The 27,370-nt window shown below is 43.1% G+C and overlaps 1 protein-coding gene across 5 annotated transcripts in view; it reads left to right on the forward strand.

Moving 5' to 3' along the window:
- FHOD3 (formin homology 2 domain containing 3) overlaps positions 1-27,370 on the forward strand; it is a 509,300-nt gene that overhangs the window by 342,183 nt on the left and 139,747 nt on the right. For 3 of the 5 annotated variants that reach the window (XM_049901902.1, XM_049901903.1, XM_049901905.1), the window contains 4 exons: positions 901-1,044; positions 6,755-6,999; positions 26,468-26,854; positions 27,242-27,316. In XM_049901902.1, coding sequence (XP_049757859.1) covers positions 901-1,044; positions 6,755-6,999; positions 26,468-26,854; positions 27,242-27,316 — 851 coding nt within the window. The remainder of the gene's footprint in view (positions 1-900; positions 1,045-6,754; positions 7,000-26,467; positions 26,855-27,241; positions 27,317-27,370) is intronic. The other 2 variants (XM_049901904.1, XM_049901906.1) reach the window with 1 other exon arrangement.

The raw sequence follows: 27,370 nt of genomic DNA on the forward strand, positions 1-27,370 counted from the left end.
TTTCTTTCTTGGGTTATCTTTTTGTATCTTGGTTGCTACTTTAAATTTCTCACGTATGCCTAAATTTCTTAGACCAAAAAGGAGGTGCTATTGAATTGAAATAAAAGGGAATCATCTTTAAATTGTCATAACTCCAGCTGTTGGTATATTGATCTTAGCCAGAGTCTGTAATCACTAACCGTATTAGTTTTCTATTAAAAAAAAAAAATTACCACATACTAAATTACGAAACAGCTGCTTCAAGCCACACGTATTTATCTCACCATTTCTGTGGGTCAGGAATCCAGGCAAAGCTGGGTTGTCTGCTCAGCTTCTCACAAGGCTGCAATCAAGGTTTTGAGTGGGGCTGTGGTCTCATCTGAGGCTTGGGGTCTTCTTCTCAGCTCACATAGTTTTGGCAGAATTCATTTCCTTATAGCTGTAGAACTCATGGCAGCTTGCTTCTGCAAGATCAGCAGGAGAATCTCTCTTACTTTGAATCTCTGAGCTCAGGGAAGGCCTGAGCCTTCTTTAAAGGGCTTGGCTGATTAGGTCAGGCCAAACTGGGATAATCTCCCCTTTGATTAACTCAAAATCAACTAATTTGGGACCTTTATTACATCTACAAAATCCTGCACCTTTGCTGTAGAATGTAATGTAGCCACAGGAATAGCATCCACCGATGACAGTGTCCTGCCCACATCCGAGGGGAGGGATTTATGTAGCCCGTGTACACCAGGGATGGGAACCTTGAGGTTTACTGTGCCTATCATACTAAGGAAGTTTTTTCTCAAGTAAACTTGTCATCTGTTTTGCTTTGTCCCACATTGTTGTAATTGTGACCACTGGCTGCCATGTAAAAAATGCCTGGCGAGCCATGAGGCAATCCCCTAAGCCGTGTCTGTTTGGTTCTTCTTCCAGACTTTGTCCGGGCTACCAGATCAGGACACCTTCTACGATGTGGTGGACTGCCTGGAGGAGCTGGGCCTTGCGGCCGTGTCACAGAGGCACTTGAACAAGAAAGGGACTGACCTGGACTTAGTGGAGCAGTTTAACATTTATGAGGTAACAGAAAACATACCTTTTTAAAAATATATAATTTATTTTTGTTGTTACTGAAAATATACAAAGCAGAAAATATACTAATTCAACAATTCCTACATGTGCAATTCAATGACACTGATTATATTATCGAGTTGTGAAACCATTCTTACCCTCCCTTTCTGAATTGTTCCTCCCCCATTAATATAAACTCACTGCCCCCTAAACTCCCTATGTAACTTTTCGAGTTGCTATTGTCAGTTCGATCCTATATAGATAGTTCTTTAAAAGAGCGCAATGCTAAAGGCAGTCTTTACCATTTAAGCTAAACTATCATTTGGTTTAAAGAAGACTTCAGGGGATATTTTTCATTTAAGGATTAAGGCTTAAAGATTATCTCAGGGCAATAGTTTCAGGGGTTCATCCGGCCTCAATGGCTCCAGAAAGTCTGGATTCTGTGACAGTTTGAAATTCTGCAGAACATGCCTTTTGTAATGCATCGTATAACTTCTGGAGAAATCAGAGGCTGAGATAAAATCCAGCCTAGGCCAGTGGTGCTGAGTGTGGGCAGCAGCATCAGCATCACCTGGGAACTCCTTAGAAGAGATACATCTCAGGTCCCACCCCAGACCCACTGAATCAGACCCTCTGGGACTGAGCCCAGCAACCTGTGGTGTAACAACCCCTCCCGGTGACGCTGATGTGCACTGAAGTTTGAGAAACCCTGGTCTAGGTGTAACTTGATAACTAGTTTAAAGAACACTCGTGCTGTTAACCACAGCTTCACTGAGGGTGAGAGAGAGAGCGAACCTACCAGCCACTCCACAGGAGAGAGATATAGCAGTCTGCCTTGGAAATCCTATGGGGCAGTTCTACTCTGTCCTGTGGGGTCGCTGTGAGTTGGAGTCGGCTTGAAGGCAATGGGGTGGGGTTCTGAGTGTTTTGCCTCTGTCTTCACCTCTGATCTAATAGGCCTCAGGGCCTTCTTCCTTGTCTGATGCCCCGTGTGCTACTCAGCGTGATGTATGTTATTTCTTTCTAGCCTCAGGGCCCAGCAGCACACCTGCCCAGAGTAGAAGTACAGTAAGTGCTTGAATGAAGGTGTCTTCCAAATACCACACGTTTTATGATGGAGTTTGCCAGATGCTAGGTTGAAGGCAGCACATGATTTAATCAGAAAGCACCTACCTTAAGGGGCAAATGCCCTGGGTAATAACTCAAGATGACAGCTGAATACTTTAGATACCAGAGTCAGGGTTTTTATTTCTTTTTTTAATTTACTGCCATAGGGCAGCCAACTTCAGTACATGCAGGGGCAGCAAGAAGGCCTTCAAGCAGAGCCAGTGTTCCTGACAAAATACTTTGAATGTTCTCAAACAATTGCAGAGAACTTGGTTGGGTTTCTAGAACTCTTCCTAATAGAAGCATACACGTGTCTGGTACCATGTGTCCTGGGCTTTCCGGGCATAGGCCCAATTCCATGTAATTTAATTCCATTTAAGAAAGACAAATTTGGTCTATGTTTAAGTGAATTCATTTGAATTTTTTAGCTTCATATGACTTATCAAATACATATATTCATAAATCAAAATAGAAATCTTTTTCAAATCACGTAGCCTAGCTTTTGGTTCTGAAAATGTAGTCCCTGTAAGTGGGAAAGGCATCTTAAGGCTGAATACTATGTGGGGGAGGGGTAACTGTTCCTTTCAGAAATAATTAGCTAATATGTCCAACCTCTTAAGATTCTTCCTTGTCAGAGGTGATAAAAACCTTGTGTTAAGAGCTGTTCTTGCCAGGTGTTTTTCAGCTTGTAGTGTTTTTGACTCTAAGCTGCAGTTCTCCCTAGAATCAGAAGAACTTGGAAATAATGCCATGGTAGCCCTGTACATGCAAGTGAAGTTTCTCTTTCTGTCATTGACAGGTACTGGTGATTCTAGAATTCTTATCATTAATGCCAACCCACGAATGAACACTATCCCTAAATTTCATGTTACATTGTCCCTGACTGCCCCGCCCAAGGCTGCCACTGGATCTGTTGGAAGTCTGTGCCCATCCTTCATGCCCGCTCTCCCACCATATACTCTTTTTTTTTTTTTTTTCAAGGAGATAAATGTTTCATAAATGATCTGAGCTTTGGACAACCCCAACTGGATTCTACTTTATGCTGTTGTCTTGACAATTTTCTAGATTTTTCTTTTCATTTATACTTTCTGATTGTCCCCATTTTCTTTGGTAAAAGGCAGTTAATGTGGGTTTCACTTTGTGTACACCCAGCATGCCTTTCTGAAAGGAACTTTGAGCAGAGTTTTATTCACTATTTAGATCTCTGAGGTTAGACAAGGAATTAGAAATATATGAACTCTGCTTTAGCCTCTAATCTTATCATTCCAAATGTGCGTTTAATAAGAAGCAGAATCAATACTTCAGGTCAGAATAAGTTCAAATGGTCTAGAATTTTTATACCTAAAAATGAAGAAAAATCAAACACAGTCGTGAGCCACACAGTGTTTGTTCGGGCAGTGTCCACCTGTGTCCCATAATGTTATTATAAAGTTCAGAAATCCTGATCAAGAATGGAACATAGTGGACGTAACTGGATGTAGCAAACACAACAGCTTCCTGCATGTAACACCTGTATCTCATGTCTCTTGTATACGAAGTGATTGCACTTCCAGGTGTATAATGGTATAGTACACGTATAACCTATAACACATATGTCTTGATAGTTGTAATAAATGCCTGTGTTACTGGCTTATGTATGTACTGTACTTTCTAGTGGTATTTTAATGTGAACTTTCTCTACTTACAAATAAAAAGTTTACTGAATAACAGTGTATGCTTTGACTTGTAGGCAGCAGCATCCAATCTCATGTATCGCAGGTCTCTGAAGTGTTGTAGCATTCTCTCTCTATTTAATTTTCTTTCTAAAGTATTACCACGAAGTGTGTCATGGCTTCCAAACATAGCAAAACCAGTGGTAGTGATAGGAGCAGCAAGAGGCAAAGAAGTATCGATCTGGAAGTGAAACAAAAGATATTCCATATAGCTTTGCTAAGTATAAAATAGGTGTTCATACAACGTCCAAATCATATAACGTCCTATTTCACAGAACGTATCATGGATATTAAGCGACATGTGACTGTAACTGCTTAGAAATAGTAAAAAAAAAAAAAAAAAAAAAATGCTGTCCTTGATTAGGTGTATGATGATTTTCAAACTTTCTCCAGATGATGACTTTTAAAGTGTTAAAGTTGAGATGATAAATGTGATTGACCAAATGCATAATTTCTTTTTTAGTTTTTGCAGTTATCACTGGAGGGGCATTTCCCAGGAAATACACTGTCCAGTGAAATTTTGTAGATAGAGCTTTAGTGGAACTCTGATTTATCAATTCTTACCTCAATCCTTCCAAAATTATGTCTCTGACTAGACAATTCTGGGATAATAAAATAGTCAAAAGATTATTCAACTGTGTTCATATATTTGAGACTTTGTATAAAATGTATCCCCCAGTGCCCCAGTGCCGTCAAGTCAATTCCGACTCATAGCGACTCTATAAAATGTATATGGCATATAAAAAGAAGCGTTCACTAAATTGATTGTATCTAAATGCTGGAGGAAACTGGGAATGGGGTAGGTAAAGGGGAGAGGCACTCCTGTTAAATAGCTCTGTGTCTCAAATGCTCATATGACCCTGTGCCCTAGGATGGGAGTGGCCAACCTGGCCTTGCCTCCGCCAAGCTCACCTTGGTAAATGAACACAGGTGCCAAAACTTTGGATGTAGAGGACGATAGATTTTGCAATAGCCAGGTCTTCTGTAGACAGGTTATGGTTATATATCTGGGCCTTTATATGACTTTTGCATGCTCTTATGTCAGGCCTGGGTTGTGAAGCATGGCTAAGAGCACTCACAACACCAGAGAACTGCCACTTTTGAGGACTTGGAACTGTGTGACTCCCTGGTTACCAAGTCAGAGGGACTGTTGGACTTGGTTGGGCCTGGTTCACCTGGGCAGCAAGGTGGCCCAACTGGTCAGTTCCACATGATTGGGGAATTTATGGACATCCTAGGCCACTTCATCTGAGGACATGAGTGGGAGAGTGCGGTCATATATATTGAGCACCAGCCATGGGATAAAGCCCAGCCTAGATGCTTTATACAGGTTATCTTATGCCATCCTTACCACTAACCTCCAAAGCAATACTGTTACCCTCACTGGGTGAGCTGGAGAAAGGGTAAGTAATTTGCTACAGGTCTCACCTGTTTGTTGGTGGCACAGTTGGCATTCACACGATCTTGTCAGTGCCAAAACGTGGTGTTTTTACCATCCAGCTTTAGAGAACCCTTTGCCCTCAAGCCGATTCTGATTCATAGCGACCCTACAGGGCAGAGTAGAACTGCCCTATAGGGTTTCCAAGGAGCCGCTGGTGGATTTGAACTGCCAACCTTTTGGTTAGCAGCTGTAGCTCTTAACCACTACACCACCAGGAGCTTTAGAGAAGGCGGGTATAAAAACATTAAAGAAGCCAGAAATACAGATGAGTATAGCCCACATCTGGGAAGAGTGAGCTTAGATTAGGAGCAGAGCTGGCTGCCGGAAGTGAGCTGAAGAAGAATTAGGTGAAAGAATGGACAGTTGGTTTTAATGTGGGGTGAGAAGCCTGCAGGGTAGGATCCAGGACAGCGTGAGATGGGTGAGCTGGGCCTCTGGAGGGGGTAACAACTAGAAGTGGGACTAAAATATCCTTGACAGGAGGCCAGGGTACCAATGAAGGATGGTACCAGTGGCTCAGGTTTTCACATGAAAGCTGAAGTGGTAAATGTAAGCCAATTATTATTCTGTACAGTTATATATCATTTCCAAGAGGAAAGTAAAAAAAAAAAAAAATCTTCTAGGGGACATGCTTCTTTCTGTTGTATATTTGCAACTTGCATGAGCAGGCTGTCTAGTGTAACTACAGGCTTCACCTGCAGCCCTGAAATCAGGCTGTGGATGGTAGCCTGGCAGCCACAGCAGCTGGTAGCCACAGCAGCTGTCAGCCAAGCTTCCGAAATCAAGCAACCCAGCTGCTGCACTGTCTTTCCTTTCAGTGTCATCAAATTTATTCCAACTCATGGCAACCCCATGTGTGTCAGTAAAACTGTGCTCCATAGGGTTTATAATGGCTCCTTTTTTGGAAGTAGATTGCCAGGCCTTTCTTCCAAGGTATCTCTGGACAGACTCATACCTCCAGCCTTTTGGTTATCAGACAAGTGTGTGAATCTTTGTACCACCCAGGGACTCCAAAAAGTTTTCTGGGTGAGTCCGGTTCCCACTCACCAGGGTCTGTGGCTCTCGCCTCTGACCAGAATCCTTGCTATACTCTTCTGAGCCCCTCTTTGAGAAAGCAAGCTCAGGAATGACCAGCAACTGGCCACCACTGGACGTCAGGTGGGACTCAGCCTCCTGGACCAGAGAGGAGCAGAGGGTGGGCAAGGGGAAGCTCAGGCCTGGGAGATGGAAATGCTGGGGTGCAGGGTAAAGGCCCCGTCTAATTACACAGTGGTCCTCAGACCTACTCATGTGGCTGGCTGTCCTTTTTGTGTCCACTTGATTGGAAGAATGCAGGATGGCCAGCGTCGCTCAGGCTGCAGAGTATGCTTTGGGACACAGGTGGTGGTAGAGACCTTGCAGTGATGCTGAGGCCTGCAGGTCAGGAAGAGACAAGGTTAAATCCTCTCTGCTTTTTCAGGTGGCACTCAGGCACGAGGATGGCGATGAGACGGCCGAGCTGCCCCCCAGCGGGCGCCGGGACCGGAGGAGGGCCAGCGTGTGTTCCAGCGGCAGTGGCAGCAGCGAGCACCAGGGCCTGGACCGCAGGAGGAGCCGCAGGCACTCGGTACAGAGCATTAAGAGTACCCTGTCGGCTCCCACCAGCCCCTGCTCCCAGTCGGCTCCCGGCTTCAAGCCCAGTCAAGTGCGAGATCCCAGTGAAAAGTAAGCATCAACCTAGCAGTGGAGAGGGGCACAGGACACGAAAGAGGGAGGGAGGCCACACCCCTCAGGTGCGCACCATAGTCACCTCCCAGCTGGCCCCATAGGGCCCTCGGCGTTGCTCCCTGCCTCTTCTCTACCATTAAACCACAATCCAAAAATCCCACAGAACTTCCCAGGGCAAGGTGGCCTGGGTGGCATGCACAGATTTGATCTCACTAACCTCATGACCTCTTTTTCAGCAACTTGTGTTTTTATATTATTGAATATCTCAGTTAATAGACGTTCAGAAAAATCTGTGCTTTAACAAATAGTGAAGAACCCAAACATAAATCTTAGGCCTAGAAATAAATGGTATGCCATGGTATTAGTGTGAGGTGTGATACTTGTGACAATTCATTGTTGAGTTAGTTTTAGTTAAATAGAATGAACCTGTATGAATTAAAAAAAAAAAAAAAGCTGTATTTCAGTAAATGCTAATGATTTCATCTATTCAGTTATTTAGCAAAAATTTTTATTGAGTGTCTGTTATAGGCCAGACTATCCAAGGCCTTGAAGATATATATATGGAAAAGGTATGATCTCTGTCCTTATGAATCTCACATCCGGTGGGCTGAGAGAAAGTAAGAATGAGAAAGGTAGTAGATAGATCGGTAATCCCATGAGAAATTATATATATATTTGAAATGTAGAGTTTGACAAAACTATGGGAAAGCTGAAGTGCCTCCGTAAAAGGGAGGTGCAGCAAATGGGTGCCTTGCTGCTCTGGGTCTGGGCCCAGGTTATGGCTCCCCCAATAGTTGTTGTCCCAGGTCCACAGGGGCCTGACTGATACACTGGGGTTCCTGAGCACCACTTCCTACTGACAACAGAGTGGAAGTAGTGCTCACGTCACTTGGAGGGAGTGATTGCCTCATTATGTGGACCCAACTGGGAGCCAAATTTAGGTCAAGAGGCTATTTGGTGAAGAAGAAAATAACTCAGAATAAGCTGGACAAACTTTGAAAGAGAGCCATCAAGTTATATCCCTTCCCCTGCATCCCTAGTGGAACACCCCTCCATCACCACCACCAAGAACTGCTCTGAGAGGTACTCATGGAATCACTTGAGCCTTAACCAGCCCACCCCTTTGGTTGCCTCTTATCCCAGAGGAGAGAGAGAAGAGTATTGGTTTTAGAGTTGCTGAAACCGTTCGTTAGCACATAGCCCAGGGACCCTCCATCTACAGGTTTTTCTGTTTCTGAGAGTTTGTGTACAGTAAATTCTGTTTTAGTGAAAAGGAGACCTAAACTTCTAAACACATTGAGGAAGGAAAACTTCTACCATGAAAACTGTGCTTTGTGATCTAGGATCTTAAAAACACTTGGGCTCAACATAGGGCACCTAGAGCCTTCTTTCGGTATTGTTCCCAGCCAGTGGCTTCAGAAATTAGTATGGAGATGTTAATTGTGCAAGGGGCTGAAGAAAATGTACACAGTGGACTGAAAAATCTATATTGAAAACCACCAAAGATACCGTTGGGTAGGATCTTGGTGGACCCTGCAGATGTGGTCGCTGTTCTCTCGCTCTGTCCACTTGTCTTGTGTTTGCTCCTGGTCTATTTGCTCCTGGTCTATTTACTCCTGGTCTATTTCTTGCTCTTATGCTTTTCAAAGGTCCCCTATGCTGTAAGTTCAGGTGTCAAGGCTTTGCGACCTCCCAGGTTGACAAGACTAACAGCAGTGTACTGGACCATCCTGAGCACAGTTCACAGTTCCGAGGTGCTGGGCTTGGTGGATTCTGGAACTGTAGGCCCTTCTGCACTGAATGCTGCTGTTTTCTTTATTTTCAAATACCAAAAACAAAAAAAACCAAATCCAGTGCTGTCGAGTCGATTCCGACACATAGTGACCCTGTAGAACAGAGTAGGACTGCCCTGTAGAGTTTCCAAGGAGCACCTGGCGGATTCAAACTGCTGACCCTTTGGTTAGCAGCTGTAGAAACCCTGCTGGCGTAGTGGTTAAGTGCTATGGCTGCCAATCAAGAGGTCGACAGTTCAAATCCGCCAGGCGCTCCTTGGAAACTCTATGGTGCAGTTCTACTCTGTCCTATAGGGTCGCTGTGAGTCAGAATCAACTCAACGGCAGTGGGTTTGGGCTATTTTCAAATAGGGCTAATTTTTTCATTTTACCTAAATTATTGCTTTAACATAAATTTTAGTAGCATTTATTGCAGAACAATACACTTTCCAACTTATAAAGACAGATAGCAATTTAGAGATTGATGATCATGAGGAGACTTCAGCCATAAGGCCTGTCGGAAGGATTTTGCCCTGTGGCCCCAAAGTGACAGCACAATTTTGGCAGAGATGGGAGTGAGATAGAAGGAAAGGGTGACGAGAAGCAAAATGGGAAATGATCCCTGCGTGCATAGCTTAGTCACCTGCTCAACATCTGTGCCTTGAAACAGTACTTTAGAATCAAGTAGCTCATTGTGTTACGTTCCCTGTAGACCTGAAGCACACAGAAGCATGCCTGCCCTAGATTGCACTTACACTATGTGAGTATCCTGGCTGTACTCTCTGCTAATTTGTAGCATATGCCACATATGAGGAATTTTCGGCTGGATTTTATAACTCTATGACCCAATTAATGGCAACACTTTTTTGAAAGGAAGCTAGAAATAACATTAATGTTAGAAAGAGATTCATATTGTTCTAAAATATATGTAGCACCCTGAACTCAGTCCTTTTCATCATTTGAATTAATTCTCAAAACAATCCTCTATAGAGTTGAGGCAGACATTATTCTTAATTTACAAGTAACAGAGGGGAGGTGCTTTGTGCCCAGTTGCAGAACTAAGGGGCCGAAAAGTAGTTTAAACTCACATCTTTGGTCTTTGCCTCTCAGTGTCCAAAGATAAAAAACTATCCCCAACCACCTGTTCCTAGACATAATCATTGAGCAAGATTTGCACTTCTGATGTTTTAGAGATGGAGTTTGATTTACATGCCATGTATAGGTATGTTTTTATTGAGGTAAATATAAAACTTCAAAGAGAAGCTGAGAAGGAGAAAACTCAGTCTCCCTACAGACTTAAGCCTGCTAGGCTGTGTGCTTTCATTCTTACAAGGACTTAAGACACTGAGCTTAGGTTGGTTTGCATTTGTATTCTTAAGAAATAGACCATCACACTGAGCGTTTGGCAAGTAAAGTACGAGTTTACTGGTCACCTGTCCCCTGAGAGCATCTTTGCTTGACTGGGTGTGCCATAATCAGATTAACCTTTGCACTGAAATTGTACAGATTTAATTGGAAGGAAGAAAATTTATGGTGCTTTCATTTGTTACTGAGAAAGTTGTGGTTGGCATCTAATTAGCAAGATAATGAGGTCTCTGTTTTAAATTGTAATAGTATATAATCTTAGGCCTGAAATGTTCTTAAGGGTTTTCTAGCCCAAAGCAGGAATCCTTTCTGTTATGTTTCCAAAGGATGGGGTGCACTTCCAGGCTCAGTGCTCTCCTCCCCAAGGCGTCCTGTTCCATCCTTGGGGTGCTCTGCTTGTTAGCAAAGTCTTCAGACCTAAATGTGCCTCCCTAGTTTCTTCTCTATTCATCCCAGTTCTTAATTACCGCTGTCAACACACAACAGGTCTCCTTCCTGCTCCGTATGTCAGTCTTTCTATTTGAACATTGCATGGGACTTAATATTTGAACTGTGAATTTTACCCTGTTGATTTCCACACAACATTCCAACCTGTAGCAGTAATTTTGAACTTCATTCAGTCAATAATGTTAGCAGTTGTGCCTTCCAAGTCTCAGTCGTGTGTATATTTTAATATGCATGGAAGAGTGACCTGGCGGCGAGTGGATGATGACAACAGGTTGGGGAGTGGATGGTGCAGACTACAGCCACGTGCTTCTATGGCAGGGACTGGCAGACTTTCTCTGTGAAGGGCCACATAGTAAATATTTCAAGCTTTGCAGGCCAGTCTCTGACAGAACCGAGGCACATACACATGCCGAAGTTCTAGATTAGAGCATTGCCCTCATGCCTTGTCCACAGGAGTTCATTGTCAGGGATTCTGGAACTCATTCACTGATTACCTGCAAGGTCCAGAGCAAAACAGCAGAGCGGACCTACGTCTCTATTATTCGGAAGTAGTTGATAACGGACAATGGATTTGCAAGCAAAAAACTTGAGCACAGTGGGTACGGTGCTGCATTATCACCCTTAACCTACAAAATCTAGGGCTCAGGAGACCTGTTCTGCCCTGGCCCCAGGAGGAAGGTTTGGTTAGCTCAGCGGCTAACCAAAAGGTCAGCAATTCGAATCCATCAGCTGCTCCTTGGACACCCTATGGGGCAGCTCTACTCTGTCCTATAGGGTCTCTAAGTCAGAATTGACTCACCAGCAGCAGGTTTTTTATGGTATAGGAGCCAAGACTGAGAGCATAGGCGTGGTCTTCAGAGCCACAGACACGGCTTCTTCCCTATGTTTGACCTCAGTCCTCTTATCTGAAAACTCAAGATCATGTTACCTCTTTAATAAGGTGGTGGGAGAGTTAAGAGAGAGCTGCTATTATTATTACCGTCACTCCATGCCCTGGAGCTTTCCCAGATATTGTTCTACTAAAGAAGGTAATTGTTAAATAAATATGGACATGAACCGGAGAGAGTGTTTTGTGCACTGGCATAAACATGCTAGAGGATTTCACAACAACGAGATTAACAGCCACTGATACGTGAGCAGCAAGTAGCTACTTGGGAAGTTTTATTTCATGGTAAATGGTTTGTTATAAATGGATTTCACTGACAAGGGATGTGACCCCCTCATGCAGGTATGATTGGAATACAGCCAGGGATTCAGACTTAACCGCTTAATGTCCAAGAGGCTGTTCCTGGCTTCCTGAGTATTGAGTAGTGGGCTGGTGCGGAGAGGATTTGGGAATGGGGGAACCTGCATTAAGTAAAACAGAGGCCTTGATGCATGCGCTTTCTGATTTCTGGGGCAAGATTTCTGGTTTCTCAAAGATTCACTTTGACCAGATTGCAAGTTTTTTGGAGGTTTTTACTTTGCTAAAATGAGTTTGGGAATCTCTAGGTTGTAAAGAAATTGGCAGAATTAAAAAATATTTTTTATTGTATATACATATTTTATATATAAATTTTATTTTACATATATATAATTTTATATACATACGTATGTATATACGTGCACATGTGTGTATATAGATAGATGATTGATAGATGATAGATGGATAGATAGGTAGGTAGGTAGGATGGATGGGTGGGTGGGTGGGTGGATGGATGGATGATGGATGGATGGATGGATGGATGGACTGGATGGATGGATGGATGGATTGGATGGATGGATGACACCTGAACTTCAGTGGTGAAAGCAGGCTGGAAGGAACAACACATTTATGTCTTTCTATTGTGCAAATCAAGGAGTCCCTGGATGGTGCAAATGGTTACATGCTTGGCTACTAACCAAAAAGTTGGCAGTTCAAATCTACCTGGAGATGCCTCAGAAGAAAGGCATCTACTTCCAACGGTTACACCCATTGAAAACCTGGTGGAGTGCAGTTCTGCTGAACACATGGGGTCCCCATGAGTTAGAATTGACTTGATGGCAACTGGTTTGGTTATTTTATTTTTTTGGTTGTGCAAATCAAGTTCCTCATGTGGTTGTGTATAGTGAGAACCTCAGGCTTTTAAATTAAAATCTGGGAGAACATTTAATGAACTGTTGGTTTCTGATGTCCTTCCAGCTCCATCATTATCTCCTGGACAGGTGTTGGAGGGGGGGAGCGGGGTGGAAGAGTGGCATTTAGACGGAGAATGAGTCAGAATCGACTCATCGGCACTGGGATGGGTTTTAGTTGAAATGGGGAAAATGCTGCTTTGAGAGGCTTATGGACAGAGTAATGCTTTAGTCGTGTACAGCAGCATTTTATCATCCAGGATCTCTAAACAACTTGAAATGGTGGGAGTGGAAGAGGAGACCACAGCATAGGCTCTGATGACATCCTAAGATTGTTGTGTCTTGTGTTGATATGGGTGAACTTTATCCTTAAAGCCAAGGTGAACTACTGATGCATTTTAAGTAAAGAAGTGAGTGGGCTCTGTCGCAGCAAGCCTACTCCAGGACCAGCATGGAGCATGGTTGGAGGAGAGCAGACTGCAATGAGGGGCTGCACCACCAGTCCTGGGGAGAGGTGGAGAGGGCCTGGCCGGAGGCATCGGCAGGAGAATGGAGAGTAGAGGAAGCTGATGAGACGCAGGGAAGACACAGTTTGCAGAACAGTTTACATAGTGAGAAACAGAAAGGTGTCTGGGGGTGATTCCCAGGCAGCTCATAACCCAGGGTCATTAAGCTTTGGGAATTTTAAGTTTGAGTTATCTGTGGGTAGGTAGAAATTCCTACAGTCAACTGGATAGGCACTCTGGAACTCAGATGTGGAGTTTCAGGGTCATCCATGGCTTAGATGCTATGACACAGGGAACTAAAACAGAGTGAGCAGAGAAGTGAATGGGTAAATCCCTGGAAAAAACAAACAAGCGTGTGTGTATGTGTACGTGTATTTATGTATATATATATTAACTGTATTTTCTGATTTGAGAAAGTAAATTCCATTTTCTGATCTTCATGTGATGTTTCAGGTTCCTGGCTGATAGTTTTAGGATGAGGTACAGCTAACCAATCTTCCTTTCAGAACATGTGGTCCAAATTAACATGGAATGTAGTTTTACTTCAAATGTGTCTCACAGTGCCCTCTAGCAAGGTCTCATAGATCCTCTACCTAGTGGGTGTGTGGGGGCTTAAGGATATGGGCATGGAGACAGGTAGCGGCTACGGCTGAGAGTTGGTGGACAACCTCTGCACATGGGTATAGTGAGAAGAACCATTGGCGTTCAGGAAAGAATCTGAAAGAAGGAAGAATTAATGTTTTCTTTTCCAGTCCTTAAACAGAATAGGCTTCCCCCTCCCCCACCCCTGCCAGCCACAAAAGAATCATCATAGGCAAGGGCAGCATAGTATAGTGGTTAGGAACATGGACACTGGAGTTGGACTACCTTGATTCAAATCCTGGCTTACTAGCTTTGTGACCCTGAGGAAACTTCTTAACCTCTCTGTGCCTGAGTTCCTCATCTGTGAATGGGGTCATTAGAGTACCTACCGCATACGTTCTTGTGAGGACTAAAGAATTGAACTTTGTAAAGTATTTACCATAGGGCGCCCAGCACGAAATTTGTTAAATAAATAGAATAAATGAGTGGATGCAGCTCTACAAGGGAGAGCTTGCTTTCCCTGAATAGATCCCTGGAAACAAAGAAGGGAGAAGTCTGCTCCTTGTCCTGGAGAGCACCCCGCAGAATCTGAAAAGGCCAGGGCACATTTGGGACTGGTGTCTACAGCCTAAATCCCTTTTGATCGTCCTGATAGAGAGTATTTCCTGAAGACACAGTAACACAGTGAGGAATTCAAAGACAATTATATTGCACTTCATGAGTACTCAATTACAGTATTCACATTGCCTCAGAGAAGTAATATTATTCCTGAGGTTTTTTTGTTTTTTGTTTTTTTTTCTTCAGGCTTGTGGTTCTGGTTTTGTAAACATGAGATTAAAAACTGACCAGAGATGAGCCCCCACAAGGAAGTGGTCAGTCAGGGCCTGCTGCAGGCAGGCATTTATCTCCCAGGGGTCCTGGATGGGGGTGGCGGGAAAGCTGCTATGGCTGCATGCTAATGGCAAGCCTGGGGTAAAACAAAAAAGTAAGTCAGTACTTGCAAAGCGTGTTTTTTGAGAGGATATTCTTTTTTAAAAAATATTTTTTCATCTATAACAATTCTCGTAAAATTGCCTTCCAAATAGAAGGGTAAGTAATCTTGACCACAAAATGAGGAAGATTTCGTGAAGTAAAGATGAAGTACTTTTGATAATACTTTTGTGTTTGTTAAAATGGTGGTTGCGATTTGGGCCCACATTCCATAATAGCTTGCATCTACAACTAAATGATCAAGCCACCACTTCTGTAAAAGAGAAACCCCCAATACTGGGCATGTATTTCAGGGTAGCCTTACATTAACAGGCTTCTTAGTCAGTATTGACATTTTATGAACTTTTGGTCTTAAAATTACTGACCTGAGTTTGATGAGGCAGCAATCCTAGCTCATGGGATTAAAGAAGCAAAATCATATCTATTCATTTACTTATTCATTCAACTCATATTTTCTTATATGCTTGATTCTGGGGATACAGTTGGTGAACATGACCCATATGAAGCTTGCAACCCAGCTGGTGAGAAAGACAATGTATCAATAAATATTACAGCAGTAAGTATATATAGCTTTGGGAGAGGGTTTATGAAGGGATCAAACAGGGCTGCATGATAGGGAGTAACAGGGATATAAATATATGCCCTTGAGGAGGGCTTGCAGAAGTGTACAAGGACACGTGCAGGGATAATCATTACTTCACTTTTAATGCAAAAAATTGGGTATGGCTTAAGGCAATGGGTGTCAATGGGTTAGATAAGCAAAACATAGCATACCTGTATGATAGAATGCAGCCAGCCCAAAAAAAAACAGTGCTGTCAAGTTGATTCCGACTCATAGCGACCCTATAGGACAGAGCAGAACCGCCCCATAGAGTTTCCAAGGAGCACCTGGCAGATTCGAACTGCTGACCCTTTGGTTAGCATCCGTAGCACTTAACCACTACACCACCAGGCAGTAATGAAAAATGAGCTATACCTCAAAAAGACCAGACTTAAGGGCCTGACTGAGACTGGAGGGACCCCAGAGGATATGGCCCCTGGACTCTCTGTTAGCCCAAAACTAAAACCACTCCCAAAGCCAACTCTTCAGACTGAGATTAGACTGGACTATAAAACATAAAATCATACTGGTGAGGAGTGTGCTTCTTAGTTCAAGTAGACACATGAGACTGTGTGGGCAGCTCCTGTCCAGAGATGAGATGGGAGGGCAGAGGGGGTCAGGGGCTGGTTGAATGGACACAGGAAATACAGGGTGGCGAGGAGGAGTGTGCTGTCACATTATAGGGAGAGCAACTAGGGTCACATAACAATGTGTGTATAAGTTTTTGTCTGAGAAACTGACTTGAATTGTAAAGCTTCACTTGAAGCACAATTTAAAGAAAAGGAAAAAAATGAATTATACCAAAAGTACAGACATTCTTGCCATATAAATGGCTATATTTAAAAAGATTGTAAAATAATACATATTTGCATATGTTTTTGAATTCTGGAAATTTATCCACCAAATTTATAACAGTGATTATCTCTGGTCAAAGAGGACTTAACTTTATCAGTAATATTATACTTTTTCAAGGGGAGTATGGATTCCTGTAATTACATGTTAATTTTTAAAAACCCTTTAATAAAGAGAATAGTGAGATGGGGGTGGTCTGAGAAGCGTTCTCTGGCATTTAGGCTGAATCCTGAAGGATGGGAAGAGTGGGCTTTGTGAGAGTGGGGGAAGAACACCCCAGACCAGGGGAATGCCATGTTCAATGGCTAAGGGAGGAACAGACTTGGTATACCTGAGTCACTGACTGGAGCCTCAAGAGGCAAGAGTATAAAGTGTGAAGGGGCAGAGAGACAGCACAGTCAGCAAAGGCAGGTCCTGCAAGGGCCTTGTAAACCACTGCATGGAATCTGGTTATTATTTGGTGTGCAAGGGTCAGCTGTGCACGTTTGGAGAGGTGCCTGGCTGCCTGGCAGGCATTGAGGGAGATCAGAAGCTGGTGCTGGTGACTATTGCTGCAGAACTACTGAGAACTACTGAGACTAGGCAGTGGTTCTCAACCCTGTGGCGCATCTAAAATTATTCATGCTTGGGACCCCACCCCTGAATTGTCGAATAAAATTTTTCAAAGATTGGGCCTGTGTATTCATATTTTTAAAAAATATACCTCAAGGGTGAAAATCAGTGGTTGCCAGTGGCTATGAAGAGACATAGAGGATTTGCGACACTCATTGAGAAAGAGTCAGTAGCTCTTGCTGCCGATCTCACAGGACCATCCTCCTGGACCAAGCTGAGCCCAGACCTGTTTGGAACCTGGTGGGAACTGTACGACCGTGCCGGACAACATGCAGACCTGAGATAGACATCTAGTTCCATTGGCAGTGGTCTTTGTAGAGAGTCCTGGCCCTTTGCTGATCTTTTTCTTTTCCTGTTACCACTTTTTAATGTAATTTGTTCCTCATTGCATCTCCACCAGCAGATGGTCAATGAAGTAGAAAGCAAATGCTACCCAAACAAGTCCGTGTGGTTACTGCTGATAATTTGGAAGCATGACTCGAGGTGGTAGAAAATAGAACTTGAGGTTGGTGAGAAGAACCCTGGCTGAAATGTAAGATTTGGGGTTTATCTCTAGATGTCAATTATCTGTATTTTATTACCATATTAAGAGTTGGTTGTGGTGTATTGAAGTCCAAAGCATATGAAAAGGCAATTAGAAGTTCCAGAATCAAACTGAGTCATGAGTTAGATATTACTGCACACTAAAACTCTGAAACATGTTTGGCCTTGTTATGGGGATTACATTTGATATCTGCTTCTGAAATACAGATAGTATCTCTTTCATTTCCAACTAGAGATTTTTCACTCTTTAGTATCCTGCTCTTCCCATTTGTGAAAAACATGGACACTATAATGTGTGTGAATAAGAAGTTCCATTATTTGAAACATTTGAAAGCAAGGTTGATCAGAAAAAAACACATTAGATTACTATGTGTACAATTTTGGAAGTGGGAGAACTTGTCTAATGTCCGTACAATTTTGTTTCTTCAGCTATAGCAGACCACCAGAGGTGGAAGCTCCCATTTTATTAGTGAGGTAAGAGAGCCCTTGGGAAGTTCCTGAATTGATCCAGGTCTCAGGACCAAGGCAAGGCAGACCCGGGGCAGGGTTGTTTTCACCTCAAGACACCATCTTTCTAAAACCTCAGCCTGGGACGGCTCTTGGCGTCCCTGCTCTTCTCAACAGTCGGTAGGAGAATTGCAGTCTACCTTCACCCTAGTTACTGTTCTGCTCTCTCAGATGCCTGAGGGACATTGCTTAAACTAACGTTTTTCAGAAACGTAAGATCAAAGTGCACACACAAAAATAGTAGTGAGATACTTCATCTGTAATTATCTCTGGATCGATTTGCCTTTACACTTGAAGAAGTCTGTAGCCCAGCTATTAATTGTGTTTTTTTTCCTATTGATATTGTACTCTGCACATTTGAATTCTATTATATTAAACCACTCCATGTTTTCAGCAGAAATTATATGCTGGATTCATAGGTAGCTTATTCTAAAACAACAGCAAAATAATGGCTTCATGCATTAGGTTCTGGCCAAAAGTCTAGGTTTTGGGGCATATTCGATATCTGTGGGCTGTACTTGATACTCCCGCTAAACTTTGCGTACTAGAGGGATAATAAATACTTTCCTGTCTAAATTTGGGTTCTCACCATGGAAACATCAGAGCAACAGCTGGGCTCTGTTAGATGTCTTTTCATTCTCTTGGCTGGTAAAAATCTTTTGAGGGAAGTTTTTTATTATTATTTGGTGGATAACAAACCAATTTTTAAATGAAATCACTGCTTCAGTTCATCAGGAATTTGTCTTAACTGATTAAGATCATTCATTGGAAAATTTCAAATCTATCTTGGGTCCCTGGTAACCTAGAAACAACCTTAAAGTTAATAGAAAGTGTGAGTCACTGTGAAGCTAAGTTCAAACTACAACTTAAGCATTCACTAATGCCAAGTGATTACCCATGCAGATGGAACCCAAGGGGCACGTTATTTGCCTTAAAGTTAACAAAATATTTCTATGAAATATTTTTTCATCTAATTAAGATATAATTCAAATCCATTTTATAGAACTAAATGGGACGTTAATATTGTCTGTTTAAGTCATAAAGTGTCTGCTTAATAAGCCTTAAGACAGAACGTTCTAACTAGTTGCCACAAATGGGTCATGCCTGTGCAAAGACACTGATCCCCTCGGCCCTCATGGCCACTAGGCAGGTCTGGGATGACTGGACCCCTGAGCTGGTCTCCTAGAGGCCACAACCCGCCTTGTCTTTTTACCCTAGTATCCTGTGCAACTGACAGTATTTTGTCTGTGGCCTGTACGAGAAGAGGCCTGGGAAGCAGACTCAGGAGAACTATTGCTTAGAAGGAACGGAGCGGTGATGATGGAGTGGTGAAACCAGCTTAGACTCTGCTTTGGTTGCATCGGTAGCCAGGCATGGTGGAAACGACACTGGCCTGGACATTAGGAGACTGGAGTTCTTATAGGCAAGTTGGATGTGACCTTGACCTCTCTAGGCCTCATCTTCTTTTATCTGTAACATGGGGAGATTATATGGGTCATCTCTAAATTCTCATTCAATCTTATTCTTTGACCATCCTTAACAAGTGCCTCAGCCCTCAGCCCTGTGTGAGGTCGATTGTACCAAAGAACTGCAACAGGTACAAATCCTTACTGGATGTCCCTGCAGGCTGAGGCCCTGGACTGGGTCTTTTGGAGAATCAGAGCAGGGGGAGTAACTCCAGGCAGAGAATAGCTCCTACACGGATCCCACGGCTGAAAAGCCCTTGGTACTGGGTGGAAAAGTGATAGATTGGTAGATGGATTAAGCTGGGGCAGAGAAGATTCATTTAGGGAAAGTGGGAGGTGGAGTTGGAGAGATAAAAAAGAGTTAGAATGTTAGCCTAAGCAAATTAGACTTGAAAATTTGATCCTAAGTTTAGTAGACATGTTTGAGCAGGGGAATGTTACGTGCAAAATCCCATCTCATCTCCTTGTTAATTCCCTCTTAGCCTTCTGAGTTTTGTTCCAGTGGCACTGCGGATGCCTTCTACATTTTTGAGGCCACATCACCCCCCACTTCTGTTTTGAATACTTCCTGGTGCAATTAATTAGTTGTTTAACGTCTTTTTCCCCCACTGTCCTATAAACTCCAAGGTGGTAACAACCTCTTATTAACCACAGTACCCCAGTTGTATTGTACATAGCAGGTGCTCAATAAATACTTATTGAATAGAAGGAGATTGAGCCCCTGCCCCATAGTTCATATTTCCTTGCTTTTTAAAATATTTTGCTTTGTTACTTATTTTAAAACTCCTAACTGTATGGAACTGGATTAATCCTAATCCAGTGGTTCATGACCCATTGTCATTACTGGCCCATGTGTAGTCCTCTCTTAGTTAATTTTTATGTAGCATCTGCTTACTAGTATAAAGAATACCCATGAGACCATGGCCTAACTAAAAAAACTAAGAGTATTACCCCTAACCTACATCTATCTGTGTGCTCCATCTCTGGGTCTCTCCTCAGAGGTAACCAACACTCTTAAATGTGTGTTTATCATTACAAGTGGGTTTTTTTTTTTTTTTGAGCCCTGGTGGCACAGTGGGTAAGCGCTCAGCCACTAACCTAAAGATTGGTGGTTCAAACCCACCAGTGGCTCCCTGGGAGAAAGACATGGCAATCTGCTCCCATAAAGATTACAGCCAAGAAAATTATATGAGGCAGTTCTGCTCTGTCACATGGGGTCGCTATGAGTTGGAATTGATTCAGTGGCACCCAACAACAACAGTAAGTGGGGTTTTTGTTGTTTTTTAGTATAATCAAATATATGTATAACTAAACAGTATATTGTGTAATTTTGTGTGTGTGTGGTTTAACTTTATAAAAAGGGTATCATATTGTATGTGCCTTCTTGGACTTGCTTTCCTCACTCTACATTATGCTTCTACTATTCATCCATATTGTTATGTGAAACTGTAGTTCCTCCATTTTCACTGCCTTGAATATACTGTAGTCTGTTCATTCCTTTTTCTGTTGGTGGGCATTTGGGTGCTTTCCAGTTTTTGGCAATTACAGACAATGCTGCCAAGAACACTCTTGTATTCATGTTCTGGTACTCATGTACTTCAGTATCCCTAGGGAGGGTTTCTCAGCTTCAACACTACTGACATACTGGACCAAAAATTCTTTGTTATAGGGAGGGTCCTGCACATTGTAAGATGTTTAGCAGCATCCATGACCTCTGCCCATTAGATGACGGTAGTAATCTCTCCCTCCCAGTTGTGACAACTCTAAAAAATGTCTCCAAAAATTGCCACATGTCCTCTAAGAGGCAGAACCATCTTGGTTAAGAACAGCTGCCCTAGGCTATATACTAGGAGTGGTATTGCTGGATTATATGAATATTTAACTTAAGAACATAGAGCCAGTTATTTTGCCAAAACAGTTATATCAGTATATACTCCTATCAGCAATATTTAAGAGCCAGTTGATCTGATAATTTGATATTATCAGGTTTCTTAATTTTTGCCAAGTAGTTAAAAAAAAAAAATGGCATCTCACTGTGGTCTTGATTTATAATTCCCTTATATCTAGTGAGGTCAAATGATTCTTCATATACATTTATTGACCATGTTCATGTATTCATGTAGTTTTCCCACTTTTATAGTTATCTTTTTATTGATTTTTATAAAATAATATACTATTATATAGTCTTGATGCGAGCTTATGTCCATTCACTCTCTTGCAAATGCCTTCTCCCAGTTTGTTGACTTCTCCTCATCCTGATTGCTTTGGTCCTAGAACGTGCATTAACTTTGTTTTAAATGTCTTTCTTGTGCTTTTGAAGCAGCTCAGCAACATTCAGTTTCCCTTTTGTTTGTTTTATGAAGCCTAAGAAATGTGACATCAGCCTGAAACCCAAACTTGGGAAAATTAAATTGGCTTTGATGAAAACTGTGCCCTGCAAAATTGGTCAGGCTATAGGCCTCTGAGTTGCTTTCCCAATGTGAAAAAGGGTGGCCTGAAATCTGGTACTGTTTGTGGTGAAATGGAAAATACCTGATGGGTTCAGAGCAGGCCTGTGCCCTGGAGTAACTATTGCTCAATTAAAAACAAGCAAACCAAAAGTAAGTCAGGCCGTTAGATGTACTTGAAAGCCAAAGGCCAAGCACTCAGAATTCCTTAGCACAAATATAAATAAAGTTATACTTTAAGAGAAAATCTAGCTTGAGAAAAAGCAAAGTTGTCTGAATTAAACCTTCCATTTTAAATACTATCAGCATAAAAAATCACTCTATTTTACTGATTTCATCATAGGCTGAAACTGCATAAAATCAAGCATAGCTAGTCCTGTGCTGTACGAGAGGGTGCTTCTTTCTCTACCCCTTTGCATTGCAGGGCAAGTCCAAGGCTTTGATCATAGAGCCTCCTGGAGCAGTGCCTCGCAACTACTGCTTCTAAGTGATTTCACTGTGCTGCCTGCCCTTGATCTTGCCCTGCAACTCATGATGGCAAAGTTCCAACATATACAAGCCATGTGGTGATTTAATGCGGGATCTGAGATTGCTCAGCCCAAAGAGGAGACACCTCGGAATGTGAGCCAGGACAGTTTTCTTTAAACATCTATGGAACAGCTACATGGAAGAGAGGGACATAAAAAAGACAGAGCTTAGATAGGCGGACGTTATCAAAGGGAAAGTGTTGCTGTACATCACTGGTGGGGAATGCTTTGCAGACTACTGGGCCCTCTTCCTTAGGGAATCAAACAGAGTCATGAGTGTTTATGTGGAGATGTTGGAGAGAGATGTCTTCAGAGGGCCCTAAAGACAGCGATGATGAAAATAATTTTGATAGCTAATAGCTAAAGTATACTGCTTTGCTTACTATGTGTCAAACCTTCTCTAAATGCTTTTACATATTTATCTCATATCCAGCAACTTTTCTGAATTCATGTATTAATTGTAAGACTTTGGATGGGCCTCACTTACAGATAGCCCTCCTCCACTAGAAGCCACAGGAAGCTCGAGACTTAGGATGTCCTTATAGCTAGTCACCTCTTAGCGTGCCAGGAGAAATGCCAGGAGTGGCACAGCTTGGCTCAACCTGGACCATGTACCCACCCTTGAAGTGGGGGTAGTCAGCCCCTCGAGCCACATTTATTGAGAATGAAGGAGTGGCAGGCAAAAACCCTACGTCCACCATGGAGGTTAGTCATTGTCAGATTGGCCTGACTTCAATGGTTTTTCACTAAATGGGATTCAGTAAAGACACGAGGACTCTGTGGTTGCTGCAGGAGCTGGCCGTCATCAACAACATTCACTGGATGATTCTGTATGGAGGAGGAAAGCCACACAGGAGGCCTTCCCAAGGCCAGAAGTGCGCGCGTGCGTGCGTGCGTGTGTGTGTGTGTGTGTGTGTGTGTGCGCGCGTGTTGGGGGGGCAGTACTGTAGCATCCAGCCATCTGTACAAAGAAATTTGGCTGGTGCTGGGCTATTGCATCTCCACATTGTAAAATTTCCCATCTGAAGACTGTTCTCTCACTCCTAGCAGACTCTGTGTGCTTTGTTCATTTCAGCCAGCTGTATTTATTTTTCTTCAGTTTCCTGTTTGTCTGTAATGCTCATATCACTTTTCCATCTTGTCTCTGTGTGCATTTCTCTTTGCCTGGCCTCATCTCAGGATTGAGGAGGAGGAGGAGGAGGAGGAAGATGAGCAGCCAGTTACGGAGCCCAATTCAGATGAAGAGAGAGAGGACCCTGTTCCTTGTCAGGGCGAGGACAGGTACCAAGGGCCAGGCCCTCCCAGGCTCACACTAAAGTCCCGAAGCTCCTTCTTAATCAATAGTTAGCAGCCACCTTGTAGTAAACTCCTCCCTTACTAGCTCTCCTGGCAGACCTCTACTTACCCTGTGCACAGAGCCATAGAGCACCTAGTTTTATAGAAATAAGTGAGCATGCTTTCATTATACAACTGCACTTGTATCTAAATACTACCTTCCTACACCATGATTTTTGGAAAAATCACCCAATTGGGTTTTCCCCTCACTGTTCCGCCTCTCACTGAGTGCTTTAGCTCGATCAGATTCACAGTTACTAAAAGAGTATTCATCTCTGCCCAGAAAATGTTAGCCCCTTCAGCACTGTAACACTACTAATTCCGTGTGTCCCTTTTTCTTCCTATCAGTGTTGCCAATCCAGTATAAGCTAAAATGTGTGGGTAATTACTGTGTCCATCATTCAAGTTCATTTTTTATCTAAATGCACAGGAATATTTTTTGCTCCTTGCAATGTAGAAAAATTTCAGTGTTTATTTTCATGCCCAGAAAACTAACCTAGCTCTCCAGCCCTTTGGGGAGTTTGTTGTGCTCTGCTTTTCCTCACCAAGGTGCATCCTTTCTGTCTCGGGCTACGTTAACGGACACAGGCACCTTGCAACTTTTTTATTTCACTGGTATCTTCCCGAAATGAAGTCTGTATAAAATATAAACATTGATGATGGGTAATTTTAACTTTTAATATCCAAAAGTAGTCTTAAAATTGAATTATTTTCTTTCATTTAATTGACTACCACTGCAAGTTGATGTTTTAGTTTATCCCTCCAAACAGGCAAAATCAAAAGGATCTTGGAAATCAAAAGAATCTCGGATGAATTACAGTTAGACCTTTTCCTCTTGCGAGCCTCAAAGTTAACGTGATTCCGTGTTGACGATGCCTCATCTGCCATGTTGGCAGTGCACGTGGCAGTTCTCACAAGGTTTCACTGGACAGTGAGACTCCCACAGTTACCCGTGGTGGTAGAATAGCATGTGAACTGACAAACTAAATGTTGTCTGCTCCCTTTGGAAATGTCTGTTAAAAAGCCAGCAGGGTGGGTGTGGAGAGAGAAAAGGAATGAGCTGGTGATAGAGAATTAGCCACACATGTCAGAATGAGAGGGACAGAAAGATCAGCATTAAATAGAGCCCCCACCCCACCCATGCTGATCTGCCCCGCTTGGGGGTGGTGATTCATTAGTTGGGGGTGCTCTGGGAGGGGAGGGGGCCTGGTTGACGGTGTCATGTTAGGTCTAAAATTAGCCCCAGGAAATTACACAGATCCTTATGTTTTTTTCAATCAATACACCGGTACCACTCTATATGTGTTGAAAAGTACATGCTCTGCCCCACTCAGATGAATCCTTAAGCTCTCAGACACCCACAGGGATCCATGTCTACAGACCATTTGGAAGACCATACCTGCCTGGAAAGGGAAGCCTTCAAAGACATGCCTTTTTAAGTTATGCTGCCGCTGCATAGGATTGTTATATACACAGGTAGATGGCTGTTTGTCTTCCTCTCAGAAGTGTCTTTTCCAGACTCTCTGACTACACTGTTGCTCCAGGGCACCCTTGGTCAGAGACTGTGGTTGGGCGACTCAGTTCTAGGCAATAAAGGTGTGCGTATTAAACACTAGGCCTTAACCCTGAAGGTACTAAGACATTCCTTAATCTTGATTAGTCAAAAAAAAAAAAAAAACCCAAACCAAACCCAGTGCCATCGAGTTGATTCCGACTCATAGCAACCCTATAGTAGATGGTCTTTATTCTCCAGGGTAGCCTTTCAAGTGGCAGGAAAGATTCCCCCCTTAATTCTGCCTGTGCTTTGTATGCCCACCTATGTGCCAGGTACTGGGCTGGGCTCTCTGCAACGTGGTGTCATCCGGCCCTCTCACCCACCCAAGCAAACAGGTATGACCTTGTCCTTATATACAGGAAAAGAAAACAGCTCCTACCTATGCCCAAATGGGTATGGCTGAGAGTAATTTCTACTTATTGAGCAAAGTTCTCTGAGAGAAGGACTGTTTTGAAAAGTGCAGAGTTTAACAAATTCACATAACATAAAGGTGTGTGTCAGCGTATCTGAGTGCTTTCAATCCAGTCCCCTGAAGATGGAAAGGTTTTCTGATGTAACTGTGGCTAAATTAGTCCCGCCTGAAGGAGTGTGGATGTTTAGGGCTTCATGGTAGAGATAGACTCTAGGGAAAGCATGAAATGGGCGAAGTTTGTCTTCTTCATCCTGGCCTCTCCTTTTCTGCTCTTTGTATTCCTTGCTGGCATTTCTTTTCCTTTCCCTTTATCCATACCTGCCTTCATGAAAGAATTTGAAAACAGTTATAAACATATATAAAAGTATATAAACCTAAAGTATAGGTCTTTATGGGATACCTCTTTCTCGAGGTTTGGCTAGATCTTCTATACGACCGAGACAAAGAAATGAGGCTCAATTTGTGGAGATTCAGGTACCAGCACAACCAGTGGAGAGAAACTTGTGGAAAAGGGGTGTGCAAAAGAGCCTTTGGGAGCCATTAAATTCTCTCGCAAAGGCCAACATGTTCCCAGAGGCCAGACCTGGTCTGGGGAGATGGTTCTTTGCACTCTGCAAGTTTCACCTCCTAGATGGGCAAACCCAGGGCACCAGGATTAGCAGACCAAAGCTTCTGGCAATGGGCTGCAATTTAAGAAATGCAGCTGGACTCTGAAGTAAGTGGCCATAACAGTAGTGGATCTTTACATGTCTTTTTCTCCTTCCTAACCTCCACACCCTCTCTCCTAATCTCTTCTTCCCATTTTTTTCTCCCTTCCCTTCCTCTCCCTCCTGGTGGACCTCTTCTTTGCAGCGAGCCTAGCCCTGCCACAGAGCAGAACCCTACTGCAAAGGATGCTGCTCCCAACAGGCCAGCCCTCCCAGCTGCCCCAAGCGCAGCCTCCCAGGGCGAGTGGCTTCCAGCCAGCACTGCAGTGGGGAACTCCTCGGACAGTGGGTCCTCAGGGCCTGAGTCCACCGTCTGGACCACCCAGCCTGCCCTGCTGCTCCCGACCCCAGCCTCGGCCTCAGCCTCTCGGCCCACCTCCACCTCCACTGCAACTGGCCCGCTGAAGGCATCACCGACCATAGAAAAGCTGCCCTACGTGCCCCACAGCCCCTTCCATCTCTTCTCCTATGACTTTGAGGAGTCTCCCTTATCCACGAAAGAAAAGGAAGCAGAGCCCCAGAGGGAAAACAGGTAGATCTGGCCTGCGTGGAGGCCCTGTTTGAGGTTAACCAGGAAGACTACCACAGAGTGTTTACTGCATCCTTTGGCATGTTCTCTGCCATGTTTATGTGGATTTCAGAGCAGAGAGCAGTTGCGCCATAAATGAATTTCTTGAACTGCTGACTAAGATGCAGAAAAAAATTGCCATCTGTTTGAGTTAAGGAGCTCTCATAATACAATTAGAAATAATGGATTTTTTTAAAGTAAGATTTTAAAAAATATGTATGATCTATCAAAATCTATACATCTTGTACCCATCCCTCTGGCCTGGGGTCTTTTTTGACCTACAGAATACAGCAGGGTGCTTTGCCATGTTTCCATGCAACATTTTGAGCAGGGTTTTCCTTCCTTTAACAGTTCCTCAGATTCCGGCCATTTGAGCACATATTCTGCCTCTGAGCCTTACAACTTCCGGTCTTTCTCTTCTAATAGGTGGGTGTCTTTTCTTTATTTTCTTTCCCTTTTCTATAACTTTCTGTTTTATAT

Source organism: Elephas maximus, chromosome 11, assembly GCF_024166365.1.
Source record: "Elephas maximus indicus isolate mEleMax1 chromosome 11, mEleMax1 primary haplotype, whole genome shotgun sequence".
Classification (NCBI taxonomy): Eukaryota; Metazoa; Chordata; class Mammalia; order Proboscidea; family Elephantidae; genus Elephas; species Elephas maximus.